The sequence below is a fragment of the Aristolochia californica genome, unplaced genomic scaffold (genome assembly GCF_029961685.1).
Source record: "Aristolochia californica isolate CCGP_79_NKW_82.1479 unplaced genomic scaffold, dmAriCali1.0.hap1 SCAF_1, whole genome shotgun sequence".
Classification (NCBI taxonomy): domain Eukaryota; kingdom Viridiplantae; phylum Streptophyta; class Magnoliopsida; order Piperales; family Aristolochiaceae; genus Aristolochia; species Aristolochia californica.
The window spans coordinates 52,478,561-52,496,967 of NW_027181770.1; the positions used below are offsets into that span (position 1 = coordinate 52,478,561).

The 18,407-nt window shown below is 39.7% G+C and overlaps 2 protein-coding genes across 3 annotated transcripts; both read left to right on the plus strand.

The window, feature by feature from the left end:
- The first annotated feature begins 1,730 nt into the window (after positions 1 to 1,730).
- Positions 1,731 to 6,168, plus strand: LOC137950608 (E3 ubiquitin-protein ligase WAV3-like). Of its 2 annotated transcripts, XM_068797183.1 has the most exons (3): positions 1,731 to 2,091; positions 2,175 to 2,454; positions 4,026 to 6,168. In XM_068797183.1, the coding sequence occupies exons 2-3, from the start codon at positions 2,221 to 2,223 to the stop codon at positions 5,955 to 5,957; spliced, it is 2,166 nt and encodes a 721-aa protein (XP_068653284.1). In that variant the 5' UTR covers positions 1,731 to 2,091; positions 2,175 to 2,220; the 3' UTR covers positions 5,958 to 6,168. The 2 variants fall into 2 exon arrangements, with proteins under 2 accessions (XP_068653284.1, XP_068653277.1); XM_068797176.1 differs by having other exon boundaries at positions 1,731 to 2,454.
- A 4,934-nt stretch (positions 6,169 to 11,102) lies between these two features.
- On the plus strand, positions 11,103 to 17,552 carry LOC137950622 (receptor-like serine/threonine-protein kinase NCRK). The gene is made up of 10 exons (XM_068797193.1): positions 11,103 to 11,670; positions 14,352 to 14,434; positions 14,590 to 14,709; positions 15,034 to 15,156; positions 15,230 to 15,502; positions 15,587 to 15,807; positions 15,902 to 16,201; positions 16,351 to 16,587; positions 16,734 to 16,961; positions 17,039 to 17,552. Exons 2-10 carry the CDS (start codon positions 14,365 to 14,367, stop codon positions 17,363 to 17,365), a joined length of 1,899 nt encoding a protein of 632 aa, XP_068653294.1. The 5' UTR covers positions 11,103 to 11,670; positions 14,352 to 14,364; the 3' UTR covers positions 17,366 to 17,552.
- The last annotated feature ends 855 nt before the right edge of the window (positions 17,553 to 18,407 follow it).

Genomic DNA, 18,407 nt, shown 5'->3' on the forward strand with positions numbered 1-18,407 from the left:
AGTCAAAGGCATTTATCCCCTCCCTCACACAATGATGCCATGGATGGTACGGCAACTTTTCCATCACCCGGCATGGTGGCAGCAGTATTTTTACTATGGCGTCAATCTCTAATTTTGCGTGATTTCTTGTGATTCACTCTGTAAAGCTTGAGATGAATCATCGTAGTTTAAGATAGGCCTGCTTTACTGAAAAACAGAAGAAGAGGGAGATTCGTAAAACACAAGGGCCATTCTAATTGGACTAGTCAAAATGAGGTTTTGATTAAGATGGTGACAATAAAAGGAGAAGAATCTGATGATCCTATGAGTTGAATTACTAATTCTAATGCAATCCATGAAGCAAGTGAGGTCTGAATCATCTTGGCCACTAAGAGTGTCTCAGTCATTATCACCACCAGAGGAACAAAATAATATGAAGATTTTTTACTACTCCATGAAAGGAAGGAGATCCTATGATCCTTCAACCCTCAACCACAGTTGTGCCTTCAAAAGGCATTCAGCTTTACAACTCGGGAAAGCTCAATTAAGCCCCCCATAATGGTGAGATAGCTAAGATCAAGGAACAGCTTTTATCTTTGTATAATGAAACCATAGGACATTGAACATGGTTTTGATTATTTGGTAAGAGTAGAGAGGCAATCCAAGGTTTAGAAATAGGACACGTCTTCTCTAAAAAGGGTGGGACCTATCTCAACTTTTTTTTAATTAGTGTGCACGTGTGGAGGGGCAATATGAGCGTGGCAGACAAAGAAGATCCAAAGTCATCAACTCCACTCAATGGGGAGGGTATTTGTGGGTCAAATGGGTAATAATAAGGGAATTTCCTTCCCTGTCACCACCCAAGTTTTTACCGATTGCAACATTCCCACATCAAAACATTTGGGTTGTCATTTCATTTTACTCAAAGTCAAAACATGATATTTTGCTCATATAAAACATTTGTCAATTAATGCATTTAACCAAAAGTTTGGTCAAAGAGATTTTTCTAGGGAAACAATTAAAATTCATTTTGGTGATTTAATGAGGGTCATGCATTGTAGGTTGTGACATTAAATGTATCAACCATGTGGCATGGTAAAATGTGACATTTTTATTGCTAGAAAGTGTCAATCTTTGTGGGCACATGAGGAACCCTTGAGTGGCCACTATGCCTTTGCCCATGTCATCAATTTATGAGGGAAAAGAAGGGGTTGGTGAGTTGTTATTTATTATCCAATTCAATATTATAATGGTTACGATAGCTGTAGAATTTTGAACAGGAAGGTTTGACATTATTATCGGCTCTTTAATTTCTCGACAACGCTGGGGGTACTTTTGTCATTCCAGAATTTATAAAGCTTTTTTCTCCCGAGGCTTTAAAAAAGACGAGCTACACGACCTTTAAGAGCCCCTACGACCGGAAACCGGATATTTAATGACCCATCTGTCCCCTAACTGACTTCATAATTTCGGCGCCGGCTACTAGCTGGCAAACTTACTCCTTGCGGGGCCCAGTCAAAATCGACAGATTTTTAATGGTGCGGGCCCCACTTGTACTCACCTGGATTTAACCTCCTTTAAAAAATCTGATTTCATCGTCGACGGGTTCGGGGCGTAAATTTGGTGCGATTTCTGGAGCTTTTTTGAATGGTCTTGGAAGAAATTGGAGAGGAGGGGTATTTTGGGTAATGAGCTGACTATAAAACCGAAAGCTTTCCTAGTCGGAAGAGGCGACGTCTCGCTCGCTATTACTCTTTTTATCTTGTAAGACGGCTCCCAAGGTCAAAAACAGAGCTCTAATGGCGGCAGAGAGGAAAGCACACAATCCTTCTGGCGACCCAGTCGTTTTATTGACTACGTGTTTGTTTTCAAAATTTCTCAGTTTTATGGCCCTTTGATCATGTATTTACTATATATTTTTTTCGTCGTTTTTTTCTCGGGTTCTGGTGTCGGGTTCATTAGCCTAGCGGAGACGAACATTGCTGCGGAGAGAAATTGACATATTGAGAAAGGCGGGTGGCATTTCTCTTCTTAGCTTGGAAACGCTAATAGAAACCTGATTTGGGAGCTCTTGGGTTCGAAGAGTTGGAGGCGGAGCCGAATAAAGAAGCGGTAAGGCTTTCGCTGTGGTTCTTGGCCCTTTGCTTTGCTTATGTGATTGATCGGGAGGGGCCTAAGTTACCTTGCCTTTGAAGGACCGTGCTGAAAGAATCACTTTAAGATCTGGATTTTAGTAAAGAAATGGCAAGCAAATGGAGAAAAGCGAAGCTGGCGCTGGGGCTAAATCTCTGCGTTTACGTTCCGAGAACAGATGATGACGCTTCCTCGTCTGTAGATCTCGCGGGAAGATTTTCCGATGCGGTTTCCGTTTCTTCCCCTAGTCCCAAGTCCGATTCTCGCCCTACAACACCGACTACTCCGGTGTCTTCTTCTTCTGGTCTTCGCTTGGCAAAAACTAGAAGTAGATCATCAAAGGTATGGCCTTTTTCCTCTCATGTCCTTGAAGGGCCGGTGTTTTGTTCCTTCGTGATCTTTCCGCTCGTTCTGTTAGTTTTTTTTTTTTTTTTTTCCCTACAATCCGGATTAGTTTGTCACTATCACTTGCCATTTAAAAAAATTTCCGATGCGGGTCCATATGTTGATCTTCTGAATATTATCTTGCAAAATGGGCAACATCATAATGCTACGCGGGAAACTATCTGTTCGTTTTTCATGTTTTGCGACAATCTGTTGTCCTCTTTATCGATATGCTTTTCCGTTCTTGAAATCGCTTTTGGTTGAAAAAATAAAAACTAACTGAATGGTGATTAAAGATAAACGTGCTCATTTTCTTTTCCTTTTTTTTCTGACTTATCTCCATCATCTGCATAAAGCTACTGGAAGCTACTGTTTCGTTGTTCTGTTCATAGTATTGAATCTTTTAATTTCTTTGCTCTCGTTGAGAAAATAGATTGCAAAAATAGCATTCTCGCCTATTTAGTGTGTTCTTTTTGTTCTGGGAACTGTTTCCGAAACCATGGGCTTGAATGGTGCTCTTGTTTTAATGGTAACCGTGCCCATTAGTCTATTTTATTTTAAGTGGGTGCTGTCTTTCTCTTCTGTGGGGATAAAGTGTTCTACAGTGTTATTACCTTTAAGGACCAGTTTTGTTTGTTCTTATTAGAAAAGAACAGCCGGATGACTTTTATTTTTTACCTTCCGTTTAAGGAAAAGTTGCTTTGTTGGTCAGAGTGAGCTATCTTCGCAAGCATGTTTTTACCTCGCAGATGTGAATCTGTTATTATTACAAAGGTCTCGTCCTGTAGGAAGGGAGGAAAACTTTTAAGCGTTTCCCAGTTGTCGTCACTTTGGTTCGATTTGGGCAATTTTAACATTAATGGTGCCTCTTCCCTTCGTCTTGGTTGGTGAGATAATTGAGTGTCATAATTTGCAACAGTTCCTCATTTTCTACTGTTGAGAACAATTATTTATTTCTTTGGCTTGTTTTGGATATTCTTACCCTTTATCCATTGATATTTGTTATCAGGTTTCCAACAAAGTCTTTTTACTTTTTCCTCTTTTCATCTAATCGGATGTGCATTTTATAGATGAGTTCATCAAACCACGGAATTTTATGGATTTTTTTTTCTATTGAATTTGAGGTTGCTCGACCTGACAGCAGCGATTAAGTTTTGTGGTATTTTGGATCTCTATAGGAAGCCGTATTCTGTATTTCCAATATTATGATTATCATATTTGTTTTGTTAGGATGCTACAATTTGTTTTGCTCTGTATTTTCCTTCTTTATTCTTTCTTTCTATTTCTTTTAATGTTACTTTTCTGAGGTTTCTGGATCTTATCTCATACAAGTATTGTCCCTCAATTTTCAATTGCTTGTATTTCTTCAACAAAAAAAAGTCCTTTGTCTGTTTATGTATCATCTCTCATATTTTCTTCTATTAAATGTTGAAAATACAAAGCTGTAATGCTTTAGCAACAACTTTTTCATTGACCAAAAATCTATAAATGCATCCTCTTACATTTTGTGTTTCCCTTCCAACTTGCAGAAAACCTGTGCCATTTGCTTGGGCACCATGAAACCTGGTCAGGGCCATGCTATCTTCACTGCTGAATGCTCTCATGCTTTCCATTTCCAATGCATTGCTTCAAATGTAAAACATGGCAATCAGATATGCCCAGTGTGCAGAGCAAAATGGAAGGAGATTCCCTTTCAAGGCCCGTCTACGGATCCTGTACATGGAAGGGCAAGAGTTAATCCTGTTGATTGGGTAGCTCAGGATGATAATTGGACAACTGTGCTGCGCCGGCTACCTCCTCCTCCGGTGGATTCTAATCGTCAGATTGCATCTCTTTTTCATACTTCTGAGCCAAGTGTTTTTGACGATGATGAACCTTTAGACCCTAAGCCTGAATCTTCAGACAAGAGCTCTCAATATGCAGATGCTGGAAACAACAGTAGTCCAAAAACATTGGAAGTGAAAACCTACACAGAATTCTCAACTCTCACACACTCTGTCTCACACCAGAATTTTGCTGTTCTGATCCATCTGAAAGCTCCATTTACAAGCTCAAGACGGTGCTCCAGCAGAAATCATAGTAATCCTCCCGTCTCTCCCCAGCCGTGCCGTGCACCTGTTGATCTTGTCACTGTGCTTGATGTCAGTGGTAGCATGGCAGGCACTAAGCTAGCGCTGCTAAAACGAGCTATGGGATTTGTGATTCAGAACCTGGGCCCCTTGGACCGCCTCTCTGTTATTGCATTTTCATCCACTGCCCGGCGTCTCTTTCCCCTCCGCCGAATGTCAGATTCAGGCCGGCAACAGGCATTGCAAGCTGTAAATTCTCTTATCTCAAGTGGTGGGACTAACATTGCAGAAGGTCTAAGAAAGGGGGCGAAGGTCATTGAAGACCGCAAGGACAAAAATCCTGTCTCCAGCATCATACTGCTGTCTGATGGGCAGGACACCTACACAGTCACCACATCTCGTAGTGTGAGCTCACGACCAGATTATCAGTCCCTTCTTCCCTCTACCATTTGTGGAGGTGCTGGCAGTCAGATCCCCGTCCATGCATTCGGCTTTGGTGTGGACCACGATGCTGCATCTATGCACTCCATTTCTGAAACATCAGGTGGAACCTTCTCATTCATTGAGGCAGAAGGTGTGATCCAGGATGCTTTTGCACAGTGTATTGGTGGACTACTCAGTGTGGTTGTGCAGGAGCTTCATGTAGCAGTTGAATGCGTGAGTTCAGGTGTAAAAATTGCTTCAGTGAGAGCTGGAAGCTATGCGAGTTCTGTCTCCAATGAAGGACGCACTGGCTCCATAGAGGTTGGAAACTTGTATGCAGAGGAAGAGAGAGACTTTTTGCTGTACCTTGATGTTCCAGCTGGTGGTGCTGGGCAAGTAAAGCCATTGGTGAAGGTAGGATGTGTTTATAAGGACCCGATTTCAAAGGACACTGTGAATTTGGGTGGCAAAGATGTGAGGGTCCAAAGGTTAGACAATATAATTGGATGTGCAGTTTCCGTAGAGGTTGACAGGCAGAGGAACAGGTTACAAGCTGCAGAGGCAATGGCTGAGGCTCGGGCCCTAGCAGAACGTGGAGACCTTGGTGGTGCAGTGGATGTCCTTGAGAACCAACGCAGTGTGTTGTCTAGCTCTGCATCTACTCGGTCTGGGGACCATCTCTGTGTTGCCCTTGATGCTGAGCTGAAGGAGATGCAGGAGAGGATGACAAGCCGTCGAGTCTATGAGGCTTCGGGCAGAGCCTATGTGCTTTCTGGGTTAAGCTCACATTCATGGCAGAGAGCTACAGCTCGTGGTGACTCAACGGAGAGTGCAAGCTTGGTACATGCTTACCAGACACCATCTATGGTTGACATGCTTGCTAGGTCTCAAACAATGTACCTTGGGGCACCGGCCCGCCCTCCAGTTCGACCGTCCCGATCATTCACTCAGCAACCTCTGCCTAGGTAACGATGGCCTTCTCTTGGGTGGAATTTTCTTGATTTTATTTTGATATTTCACACAGTGCACTTTGTTTTATTTTATAGTTCCTTTATTTGAGGGTGGGAAATAGCTGGAAGAGAAAATGAGGGGTGTCAAGTTCTTTTAAATGGCGAGGTGTTTTTCCTGTCTAGTAAATGTAAAAGGCTGGAGAAGGAGGTGATTACTTGTTTGTTTTTTTTTTTTTTTTGGGGGGGGGGGGGGGGGGGGGGGAGGTAAGGGGAAGGAGAACCCTTGGGTGAGCCTCCACCATCATCTTGGTTTTTTGGGTAATGTACATAAGAGAAGTTTCTCTTTTTAGAGCGGGGGAGAGGGAGGTGGTATAAGCTTGTAATTGTGGGATACGTGGGTGCATTACATTATATACATTTGCTCTTCATTTTTTCAAGAAGTAAAAAATCTTGGATATGAAATGCTGAATCTTATTCTAACTAGTTTCATATTTATTTTTCTGCCACGTTCATGCTGTGAAAGTAAAGTGTTCCATACTCTTAAAATTGCTCTAAACGTGAGATTTGAAAAGGAATGTACTGAATAGATGAAAGAAGATTTTAACAATTCATTGCTATTAACTCTTGTCTCATGATGCGGTGTTGGGCCATTGGTTTAACGGTTCATTATACTTACCACCTTGTTAATATGAAGATGTAAAATTGCATTTATTTACATGGAATACCTCGAAATTATGTTAACCCTTTCACCCCTCTATTCTTGTATTTGTTGAAAGTGATCAACTTATCTTTTAAGGTTTACTGTCATATTTAATTTGTTTCAGACAAGAGCTGGGTCTCTTTGCTGGGGTGGGAAAAGAGATGTACAGCTTCCCTTTATTTGACAAAAGTTAGGGCTTCAATTAAGATCTGAAATCTTGGCAGAGAATAGATTGGAGTGAGGGTTGCATTTAGGTTTTTTCCCAAGTTGATTTGATAAATTAGGATTAGGATTAGGATTAGGGAGATAATAAGTTGTATTTTCTATTGTATCGATCATGATTTGATAAACTTAAGGGGATTAGGTGGAGAAAAGAGAGAATGTTATGGTCCTATGGGGTCCTACCTGGGGTACAGGCATTGAGTTGAACCAACTTTATGTAAAAACCGTCACTGTCTGTTAGGGGTGGCATCGAGTTGAGCCGAGCCGAGCCTGAACCTGTTTATGTTCGAGCCGAGCTTGATTTAAATATTTCGAGTCGAGCTTCGAGCCGAGCTTCGCCTCGAGCCTAAAATTGTTATCGAGTTCGAGCCGAGCTCGAGCCTCAACGTACATTTAAAACTTTTCAAAAAATATATATCGAATAAAATGTATATAAAATTATGCATATATTTTACATAAAATTGGGCATGACCTCTACATAAAATTAGGCATAACCTATATATAATACGTGTATAAGATTGGGCATAACTTTTACTTAAAATTGAACATATTCTATATATATAATACTTGTATAAAATTCGACATGATCTCTACTTAAAATTAGGTATAATCAATATACATAATAACTGCATAAACACTCCATAAAATTGTCTATACATTCCATAAACACTCCATGAAATTGTTTATACACTCCATAAAATAGTCTAAATATTCTATATAATAATCAAACACAACAAAATTAAATGAAATATCACTATCAATTTACAATCACCCAAATAAAAACTATAAATCCTTTAAATAAAATCCTATTACTATTAGAGACTTACTAGAAAATTACAAGAAATATTTAAAATTGTCTTAGGAAAGTTAAATGCACCTTTTATTGTCTCTTATAGGGAAATAAATAAAAATTAATAATCAATTTAATATATTATTATACTTATCGAAATTTTTTAATTAAATAAAATATCAAACACAAAATTGCAATAAAAATTGTTTCATGCTAAAATTATTACAGCATCAACTATTAAATACTTATTCAAAAAATTTATATACAGTTTTCTACCCATCTTGGTACGAAAATCTTACATAGAAAATTATATGATTTTTAATAAAAAATTTCAATTAGAAAAATATTTTAAAAAAATGAGACACTAAATTATTTTTAATTTTTTCGAGAGGAAAAAGTTTTTTTTTTTGTTTACTTTATGATCTCGCACGTGCGAGATCAACTTTGTGCAGGGGAGGGGGGAGATTATTTCTCCCCTGAACTTAGGTTCAGGTTTTCCGTCAAGACGACACAGAGGGAAGGGGGTTACGGCGCCGGGGATGACGACTGCGACGGAGGCAGCGGCGGTGATGGAAGCGGCGGCGACGGAAACAGAGGCGACGGCGAGGAGAGGAAGAAATAGAACGGACGGCCACAGAGGCGGTCGACGAGCAGCTGTGACGGCGGTAGAGACGGCCAGCGAACAACTGCAACGGCGGTAGAGGCGGCGACAACAGCCGACGGGAGGGGCTCTACGGTGACGAGGGGAGGAAAAAATTTTCCCCCCTCGCTCTCGATCCCGCTCCCGATCCCGACCGATCCGAGTCACTTCGATCCGGCTCGCGAGCCGACGAACTGAACCTGGCTTCGGTCGAGCTCGGCTCGTTAAGGTAAACTAGCTGATTTCGCTGCTCGAGGTTGGCTTGAGCTCGATAGATAACGAATCGAACCGAGCCGAACTCGAGCCGCTCGCGAGCCGGCTCGGTTCAAAGCCACCCCTACTTATTGGGGGTAGGGTGGGGGGTCCTAACAAACAAGAAGTCTTGCCAGTTATACGAAACATATTCACAAGTTGCCCAATGTTGTACAAAAAATTAGCTATGCAAATAGAAGCCCATAGAGATATCCTACTTAAATTGGCACCTCTATTGTCTTCATACACGGGTTACAACAAGTTTTTGGACATAATTTGAGGAACTCAAACTACAGTAAATGGTATGGTGGTCACATTCTACTAAATTAGTTAGGTAAATAAAAGCCCATAGGCATTTATTTTGGTAGTTAGTAGTAAATCATCATTATATGTGTTAATTAGTAATGAGAAGTATGGACACTATTTTATCTTTACATGAACTTATACATAACTGTAACCAATTAAGCACTATAAGTGTGTAAGTACATGTTAGCATGCATGTAAAATTTGAGTAGTGTACATTTTTAAAATGAAGGATAAACTTAAGGGGAGAACCTATGATTTCATCACCCACACATTAAGAGTAAAGTCAAAAGTTATGGTGAAATAGTTTTTAGATGATTATAGTCATGAACTTAATTGAAATTACATCATTTTGTTTGACTAAAGAACTTACAAAGGGATTTCACCTAACATGTACCTTTGGGTCAAACTGCCTTGTATCAATACTCCTAAAATTTGACCCAATGGAAACCTATATTCTTACATCTTTTGTTTATCTTTCATGATTTCATACCCTTTTAGGCCCTATGAGAAATAAACCTAGAGGGAAGTGAATAGGTTTGTTGACTTTACTATTGATTTTTAGCTTCTTTTTAACTAAGCTAATGTGTGCTTATATTTTTAAATGATGAATGGGCAAAATTGATTTTATGATCAAAGTTTAGACACAAGTAATATCTTAAACAACAAGAACACAAATAATATGAAGCAATTGATAGCAGTTCACTTTCCTCTCTATGGATTACTAATATACTCCCAAGGTGTTTTACACCTTGGAGTTCTACAATACTAGGGTTGCCAAATAGTATTTACATCATATTACCTCTAAGGTAAATTAAAATGCTACCCAATTTGGGATTTACACCACTTAGTTGACCACACTAGTTAATGTACAATGCACACCCCCACATAGATTTACGACGACAAACTAGGCACACAACCTAGACTATCACAGGGATTTGTAACAATTTACTAGGCACACTAGCGTAGACCCACCAAGCGATTCCATACTACCTGCCTACACAAGGTCTCACAACTCACATTGTAATAAACACGACTTATACGCCTTTACTCTACAACTCTGCTTCTCTCAATCAAATTGAAAAGGGAATGATCTTGCCTATACAAGGCTTGACTAGTGCTTGCAAAGATTGTTTGCTACCCATCAACTCATATAAAAGTCTCTTCAATAGACATTTTCAAAGATCAATCACAAGTATGTAAGTGTTAGAGTGGTTCCGTCCACTCTTGTAGGCGGTAGTTTTCCGCACCTAATAGATTGGTCTATTGGGTGTATTGGCTACCAGTTGTCATGGTATCAGAACTGGACATGCCACGTCCTGCGTTCGAATCCCGTGAGAGGCGATCAAGAATAGGCGGGGTGGGTGTTAGAGTAGTTCTGTCCACTCTTGTGGGTGGTAACTTTTCGCACTTAACAGATCGGTCTTTTGGGTATATTGGTTAGCCGCTGTCATGGTATCAGAGTTGGGCACGCCACGTCCTGTGTTCGAATCCCGTGAGAGGTGGTCAAGAATGAGCGGGGTGGGTGATTTGATTTCAAAATCTAGGCTCTCATATTGATTTCAGAAATTGAGGAAAAACATACGAAGTGGGTTAATGGAATAAATGATTTCAAAGTATAACCCGTAATTTGAATGTTAATGAATGATTCAAAGTGCAATAAGACTAGTTTAACGAACTTGACAAAGTATAATCAATAAATTTCCAAATAGATGCATATTGATACTTAGATTTTTAAAATTCTGCCCCCAAACTCTAAATTCCCTGTAGTGGACTTGTTGTACTTTTAAAACTCTCCTCCTTACACTCAATGTGGTTGAATGCATCTTTAATTTAAAAACTTTTGGCTTTGACACTTCAAGATTTGAATTCTCAACCACTATTTTGTCGTGCCAACCCAACCATATGGCTCCCTATTTCTAACACTCAAAACAAGTTGTTTTTCACCTTAGATTTTTGGTTATACATTTCAACGTTGGATCAACCGTCGCAGATCAACTACTCTCGTAACCCTTGCAATTATGTACACTGTAGCGTTATTTTTCTTACCTTCTTTGCTTTTCTTTTCTCTAGGTAGCGCCACATCGCGACCGTAGCGGAACGTGTGTCCAGGAGCGGCCCACCTGTTAAATGCAACAGCGCCATCAGCTCGCTCCCCTCGAGGCCGTTTTTTATTCATGGTGTCTCTTTCCTCAGTACGATTCTCGTCCTCGGACTTTTAATCCCCTCTTTGCTTTCGCATCTCAGATCTAAGTACTCTCTCTTCCATTCCGGCTCTTTTGTTCTTTATCGATTTGGATTTCGATCGATTCGTTTTGCAGTGGTTTTACTGCTCAGCAATGTCGGCATTGCCACTGTTTTGAAGTCTTTTTGAAGCTTGAACGGGTTCGTTTCTCGGTGGTATCACTCCGGCTCCGTTTGAGTGTTCTGCCTTTGGGTTTTTTTTTAGTCCTCGCCCGCCTTCACACCTATTTGAATGTTTCTACTTTTTCCGATCGCTCCATTCTCTCGTTTGTTCTGCTTCTGAAACTTTTGACACATTGAGGTCCTGCAACCTATATTGTTAGGCCGCTTATTGGACTTCAAACTCATCACGAAAACAGCTGCGATTCCTGACAAGAATTCTTCTTCTGGTTCCTGTTTGGGTGCTGTTCCGAAGACAAAGGAGTTCTGTTCAAGGTTTTCGATTTTTGCCGTTTGGAGCGTCTTTTTTACGGCGACAGGAGCTGGTGGCATTTATTACCGACATACGGGATAAGAGACGTTAACTTATCGCGAGATCAGCTGCCGTTTGGATATGACGTATTTTATCAGTTCTGTTAAAGGTACGCCGACTTGACGTTACATTCTGAAGAAATTTCTCATTATGAGTCTTGATCAGTACTGAATGAGTGGATTCAGTACAATACTTAGAATCTTTTCTACATAATCTAAGTTTTCGCATTTCTAACGAACAAAAGCTACGAAGACGGAGAGTCGACTCTGAAGACCTGCCGGTTTTCGTCTGAGTCTCTATTAAAAAGAACGAGCAGAACTCTTCCGAGTCTCGAGTTAAACCGGTTTCAATCTGTCTGATGAATAGATGATTTTTCATCTCCGGCCGAGATTCTCATCATGCAAAGATCGAGTTCAAATGTGTTCCTTTTGACTCAATCACCGTTTTGCTGGCCCATCATCTTTCTTCTCCACTCAGTACTTAGAAGACTTAAAACTGCGAGAAAAATCTCGCTGTGTATTATACGTATTTCTCGTAAAATAGGTGAATAACTCGACCGCCGCGAGTCAATGATGAAGACTACCGACAGCGAGAGTGCTGGCAGAGTCGCAAATCAATATGAAACTTCCCACATTTGATGATACTGATTTGTCTTTAAAGCTAAGTTTCAACCGTTGCGGAGTAGACGTTCCTCGAATTTGAAAGCGTACCCTTCCCCACTGGCTACAGTACCCTCTTCTCTTCTAAGAGAACTAATCGGTACTTACTGATGGGTAGATCAAGAGCTCTAATATAAACTGTGGCGCAATATCCTTCTGTATTGGATACGCAACTCTTTTTCTGTGTCGGAGTGAGGTAGAGTTGAGAAGAAAATTGCTTAGGCCCCATTGTGTTTGATCGGTAGCAGATTCTTCGGCTCTTTCCTTTTATAAAAATGGAAGACTGGAGAAAGTTTTAGAAGATAAGAACGGACACTGACAAGTGACAATGAAATATGAATTTCTAATCTAACTTATTTTACATTGAGAGGTATGCTGTCCTTTTCAGTTTGCGAGGACGTTGCTGTCCTATTTAGCTTCTTTATCATGGACATGAAAAACTCTTTTGCTTCCGACCTATTAAAAATCCATCACTCTCTTTTCGGTCAATTGCTTTCAAGTCTTATGAGGTGATACTCCATTTTGGTTCGGTCTATTCCTTCAAGTTGATTTGGGTAAGTGTCGGTGCTATCTGCTATTGCTAGTATGAGGTTTCAATTTCGGAAAATAGAATCAGTATGTCTATTGTGATCACCCAACTCCAGATGTTGGAGATTGTATCTTGTTTCTCTCGATTGCCTTTGGGTCTGGAAAATATGCAGGTTGTTCCGCAATTTTCAGCAGATAACAATCAAATTTTGTATTTTGTTTGGTAACATCAATAGCTCGTGTAAGAAGAGTTCTTCCAAGAGAGTTCAAGCAATGTTGTTAACGTGGTATCATTTTGTTCGTTTTCTATGCAAAATCCTTATCAGTCAAAATGAAAATAGTGTTGCATCTACTAGCAACTGAATTTACAGTTTACATTTAACTTGAAGGAGTAGATGTTTGTCTGTTTCTGGAACGTTTGATTGTTCATAGCATATTTAGAAGTTCTTTCAGTCATAGAAATAAAGAAGGAAGGAAATTTTCTGGAAATTGAGTCTTGTTAGGTACCCCTTTTGATATTCATTGTCAGGCATAAAAAATTAAGAGTGGAGAACATGTTCAATTCGGATACAAATTCTCATATTATACAGAAAGTATTGTTTTCCGTAAGTCTGACCAGTATAATTTCGGAGAAATATTTCTCCCCCTGGATGCTTACTGATCAAGGCTAATAAAGCTACACTGGAAAATATTAGATAATTTTCTTGTGGAAATCACTAAATGAAATAATTTCCTTTATAACTCCATTTGTTGTTACAATTATATGCAGTGTTGCTCTTATACTTACTGTCAGTTATTATTTTGACAAGATCCACATTCATTCTAGTCTATTCAGACTTAGGCTCCATGTGAGATTGTTTGAACTACCCTTTTCTTTTCTATCACTCCTTGACTTTCCAATGTTCAGTCACTATGACCATCCACCTTTAATCAAAAGAATTATTATGCGTATCTAGGGTTCTCTTTGTATGCAATTGGTGATGATTCATTCTTTTATAAATCTTTGTTTCCTCACTATCAGGCAGGAGTTTGGAGAGAATCCAGAGTCTCTTAACCATTTGATTCCTTATAGACCCCTTTCCCAGCTTTGGCACAAAACATCTTGGATTTCATGATTGGATGGTATGCCTTATAAATTTTTTTTTCCTACCAAGACTGAAAGAAATTTTAATTTATCCCAGTGGCCTATAGTCATGTATTTTACAGTGATTGGTTCTGGAAATGGTTAAGCATTTATATTTACATATGAAGTTCTCTTCATTCAGTAGAAATCAACAAAGCAATAGCTAACTGACAATTAAAAATGCTTTTTCTCTAGTTTACAATATCTCAAATGCCATTCCTCTGAAGTAGTGAAAATGTTAGTTTTCTCATCAGCTTTTATTCATATCAACCTACATCACTCATTTAAAATAACAAAAGGGCTTGTCACTTTTGTAAGAAAATCAAGCAAAATTTCAACATGTAACAAAAACTTGGTTTTGTAGCCTGCGTACTTAGCTGACTCATGTACAGATTTTTTTCCCCAGTGATCATATGCATGTATTCCGTGGAATAAGTGATCAAAATCTCACAGGCGATTGTTGTTTTTTCTTTGTCATAGTTGGGCTGAAATTATGAGATTCTGGCTCGGAATAATTACTGTTTGCATTGTTTGGCTCCACCACTTAGAGTGCATCTCTTGCGGTTAGTATCCAATTCATGTACTTCTTGTTGCCTTCTTTGTTTGAACTGCAACATTTGATGTAGTCCTTAATAAAATAGGGAACAGAGAGAACCTGTCTTACATATATCTTGCAGCTAAATGTTGCCATGGTAGCTTAACTAGATTTTCTTGACAGATGTTATAGCAGATGGATCAGGACCATCAGGTATAGAGTGGACGTGTTTATGTGCTTCTAGTAATTCAGAAGCACACACACCTGAGCCTAATTGTTCTACGGCTTGTGATTGTAGACCTGGTAAAAACCTCTCTCTCTCTCTCTCTCTCTCTCTCTCTCTCTCTCACACACACACACACACACACACACATCTAAAGTTCTTTGTTTTTTTAAATGATCGCATCTAAAGTTCTTGTTGCATTTAAAACAATTCTTAGGATAGAGGCCAAGATTTTTCTTTTCTTCCACAAGTTGGAAAAATGGTTCTTTTACTCCCTGAGAGTAACTACAGGATATCTCTTCTTATTTCATCCTAAGGGGTTATTATCTTACTGCTCATTTAATAATTCAGGGTTATTCTAAATCACTGATGGCTCAATACTAACTACTGTAAGTTTCTAACAGAAGAAGCTGTTGGAGGTTCAAATGGGAAAAAATGGGCATGCTTATGTGCTGGTGAAAATGTTCCTACTGCATCAAGCAGTGTGACAAATCCTGGTTGTTTTACTGCCTGCAACTGTACAAGTGGTAAGATCTACTTCTATCTTCATTACTTGGTTCTCTGTTCAGTTAATGAGTGACATTAAATGCCTCCATACAGGTGCTTCAAGTGGGCCACAATCTTCAAGCAAGCATATTTCTAGCAAAGTTGTGGTGTATGTCCTTTTACTTTGTGTTGTTCTTACAACTGTAGCATTTTTGGCTTCTATTGGATGCTATCTATATCGCAAAGATAGAAGTTCTCTGCAGCAACCAGTATTTTCTTCTGACAAGGATACAAGCTGGAATAGTGCTACCAAGTTAATAAGTCAAAGATCCGGTTCTGTGCCAGAGTTTCATGTGAAGATAAGCTCCTGTTTCCCACCTATGTCAGGTTAAACTTGAAATTTCTTGCCTTTTCTTCGTCCAATTTTTAGCACATAAAAGTGCAAATATTAAAATATGTACTTCTTTTCAGGGTGTCTTAGAGCTTCAGGAAAAAACATACCTGGATCCATTATCCAATTTTCATATTGTGAGTTGGAGAAAGCAACCAACAAATTTTCCAATGATTATCTAGTTGGGTTTGGTGGAAGCAGTAATGTTTACCGTGGTCAGCTTCGAGATGGAAGAGCTGTTGCTGTTAAGCGACTTAAAATGCAAGGTGGGCCTGATGCGGAGTTTGAATTTTTGACTGAAGTATGTATACCAAACACTTCCTTTGCCAGTGGTTTTACCCATTTTGCTTCTAAGCAATTTGGTTGATCAATTTTTCTGTTTTTTTATTTTATAGATTGAATTGCTGTCAAGACTACACCACTGTCACATTGTACCTATCATAGGATATTGCTCAGAGTCTCAAGGCAAGCATTTTGAGAGGCTTTTGGTGTTTGAGTATATGTCAAATGGTAATCTGAGAGATTGTCTGGATGGGTTGCAAGGGAAGCAACCCTTGGAATGGACCACTCGTGTAAACATTGCACTGGGAGCTGCAAGGGGCTTGGAGTATCTTCATGAAGCTGCTGCCCCAAGGATTTTGCATAGAGACATCAAATCCACTAACATTCTTCTGGATCAAATGTGGAGAGCTAGGGTAAGATTATTGAAATTTTGGGTTTGATTCCACGTCTTATTTTGTCCTAACATGCATCTATTTAAAATCTTTCATCCAACCAAACATAATTACTCGATGTAATGAGGATCTTCAGTGAGTTCTCACTTTCCCTTTTCACAACACTGCAGATTACTGATCTTGGTATGGCCAAAAGGCTTCTGGCTGATGATGTTCCAAGCTGTTCAAATTCTCCTGCACGAATGCTTGGAACATTTGGGTATTTTGCGCCAGAATATGCAATTGTGGGAAAGGCCTCATTAAAATCTGATGTCTTCAGTTTTGGTGTTGTTCTTTTGGAGCTGGTCAGTGGGCGCCCTCCCATCCATAAATCATCAAACAAAGGCCCAGAAAGTCTTGTGATATGGGTAAAGATACTTTTATATATTCTTCATTCTGATGGCATTCTCCACTAATATTAAGAGTTGACCCAATACAGAAAATTGCCATCTAGACAGATTTTCAATCTCAAACTCACAGCTCCTGATATGCAAGTTGTAATATCATCTTGTAGGCAAATCCTAGATTACTTGACAGTAAGCGGGTTATCTCTGAATTGGCTGATCCCCTTCTCAAGGGGCAGTTTCCAGAAGAAGAGATGCAGATAATGGCTTATTTGGCGAGGGAATGCTTACAATTAGATCCTGAAAATCGTCCTACAATGAGCGAGGTCGTTCAAATCCTCTCCACCATTGCACCAGATAAATCCAAGAGAAGGAACTTCTCTGCACATATTTTACAGGTAGGATATAATAGGATCTCGTAGAAACTCTTGATATTTTGGATCTCCGAGTTATAAAGTAGCCAGTCTGATTGCAGAGTTCATCAAGCGGGAGCATGAAGTATGTGGAGGATGTGGCAAAGTTGCCCGAGCAACAAGGGATCAGTGACTCGGCAAATAGGGAAGAGCCGAAGCCCTGTATTACTGACCAATGCTCTAGACGTAGCTCATTGCCGTTATCAGTGGATCGAAAGCTATGCCTGCAAGGCGCAGAGGGTGATAAGGTTTTGCCATCAGAGTGTATAGAGAGACTGATGCTCTTAACTTCCAGGGCTCGAAGTTGGCGAGGTCAAGATGAAGAGAATGTAGATTTGGTTGAGCCACGCCTGGAGTCATTCTGGCAGGCCAACATCCAGTCACTTTGATAAAGGAAATGGAGTGAAAATAACGTAAGCACAAGAAATTGCATGATGACAACGCTCTTCTTCACTAGGTTGGTTAAAGTATGCGAGAAATGTCATCATTTATTTTTGTACAAAAAATGCCGTTAGGGAAAACAAATTTAGTATATGAATGTTATTTGTGCATCACATACACACTAGGTTGAAGATTAATATGAATACGTCTTGTAATGAATGATCTTTCTGACTTCTATTATCAATTTTGTTAACTTACGATTCTCGGGATTTTTGGGTTAGGCAAGCCAGATGATTCTCATAGACAATAAAAAACTGAAGGCATTGACAATAAAAATAACACAAGAAAACCTCATAATATGAGTTGGCAGCAGTAAACTGTCCAGACACAAGTATTTCTTTTGCAGAAGAAGTGATTTTAATTTTGTAGCCAACAGTGGGTAACAACGGGTGTTCAAGGAAATCCCTTTTTACTTCTGACTGTCAGTTGGATCAGTAATTGCGGTACTGCCGGAGAAGTGGTAGTTTGACGACTTGATCAGGAAGGACTGGTAGGTACGACGACTGACGATGGATCAATCAAAAATAGAACATCAGTAAACTAGCACTTTTCGTTCCTCCAACCATCACCAATGGATCTGCATCCCGATGCTCCATTTCTCCCAAATGCTCCAGACGCTAGTGGATCCTCTGAGTGTCTCACTACGTGGTAAGTTACATCTTCTCTTTCACCTCCAGTCGGTTCTGGTCTTTATTGAGTTTTCGCTGCTTTCTTGTTCTTGCAGCTTCTGGTTTCTTTGCTGTTGTGGGCTGTTTACGTGCTGCTGCCCTCCACTGTTTGAGGCAGGGTCACCGCCGGTCTAAAATGGTCTCTTCACTCAACTTCTTATTTTCTCTCTTCTTTGAAACGTTAATTCACTGCGGTGTGGTCGCTTGTAAAGTACTGATGTTTAAACAGTTAGAATGATTTCAAATGTGACCATTTCAGTTTCGAGCTTTTTAAGCTATCAATGTTTTCACAGTTTCCATTTTATTCCATTTGCTTATAAAA

Bases quoted from the DNA above. Each gene is read 5' to 3' on its own strand.
- LOC137950608 (XM_068797176.1), top strand. From the start codon at position 2,221: ATGGCAAGCAAATGGAGAAAAGCGAAGCTGGCGCTGGGGCTAAATCTC. The intron at 2,455-4,025 runs GTATGGCCTTTT...TCCAACTTGCAG, and splicing joins CTAGAAGTAGATCATCAAAG to AAAACCTGTGCCATTTGCTT.
- LOC137950622 (XM_068797193.1), top strand. From the start codon at position 14,365: ATGAGATTCTGGCTCGGAATAATTACTGTTTGCATTGTTTGGCTCCAC. The intron at 14,435-14,589 runs GTTAGTATCCAA...TTTTCTTGACAG, and splicing joins CTTAGAGTGCATCTCTTGCG to ATGTTATAGCAGATGGATCA. The intron at 14,710-15,033 runs GTAAAAACCTCT...AGTTTCTAACAG, and splicing joins GGCTTGTGATTGTAGACCTG to AAGAAGCTGTTGGAGGTTCA.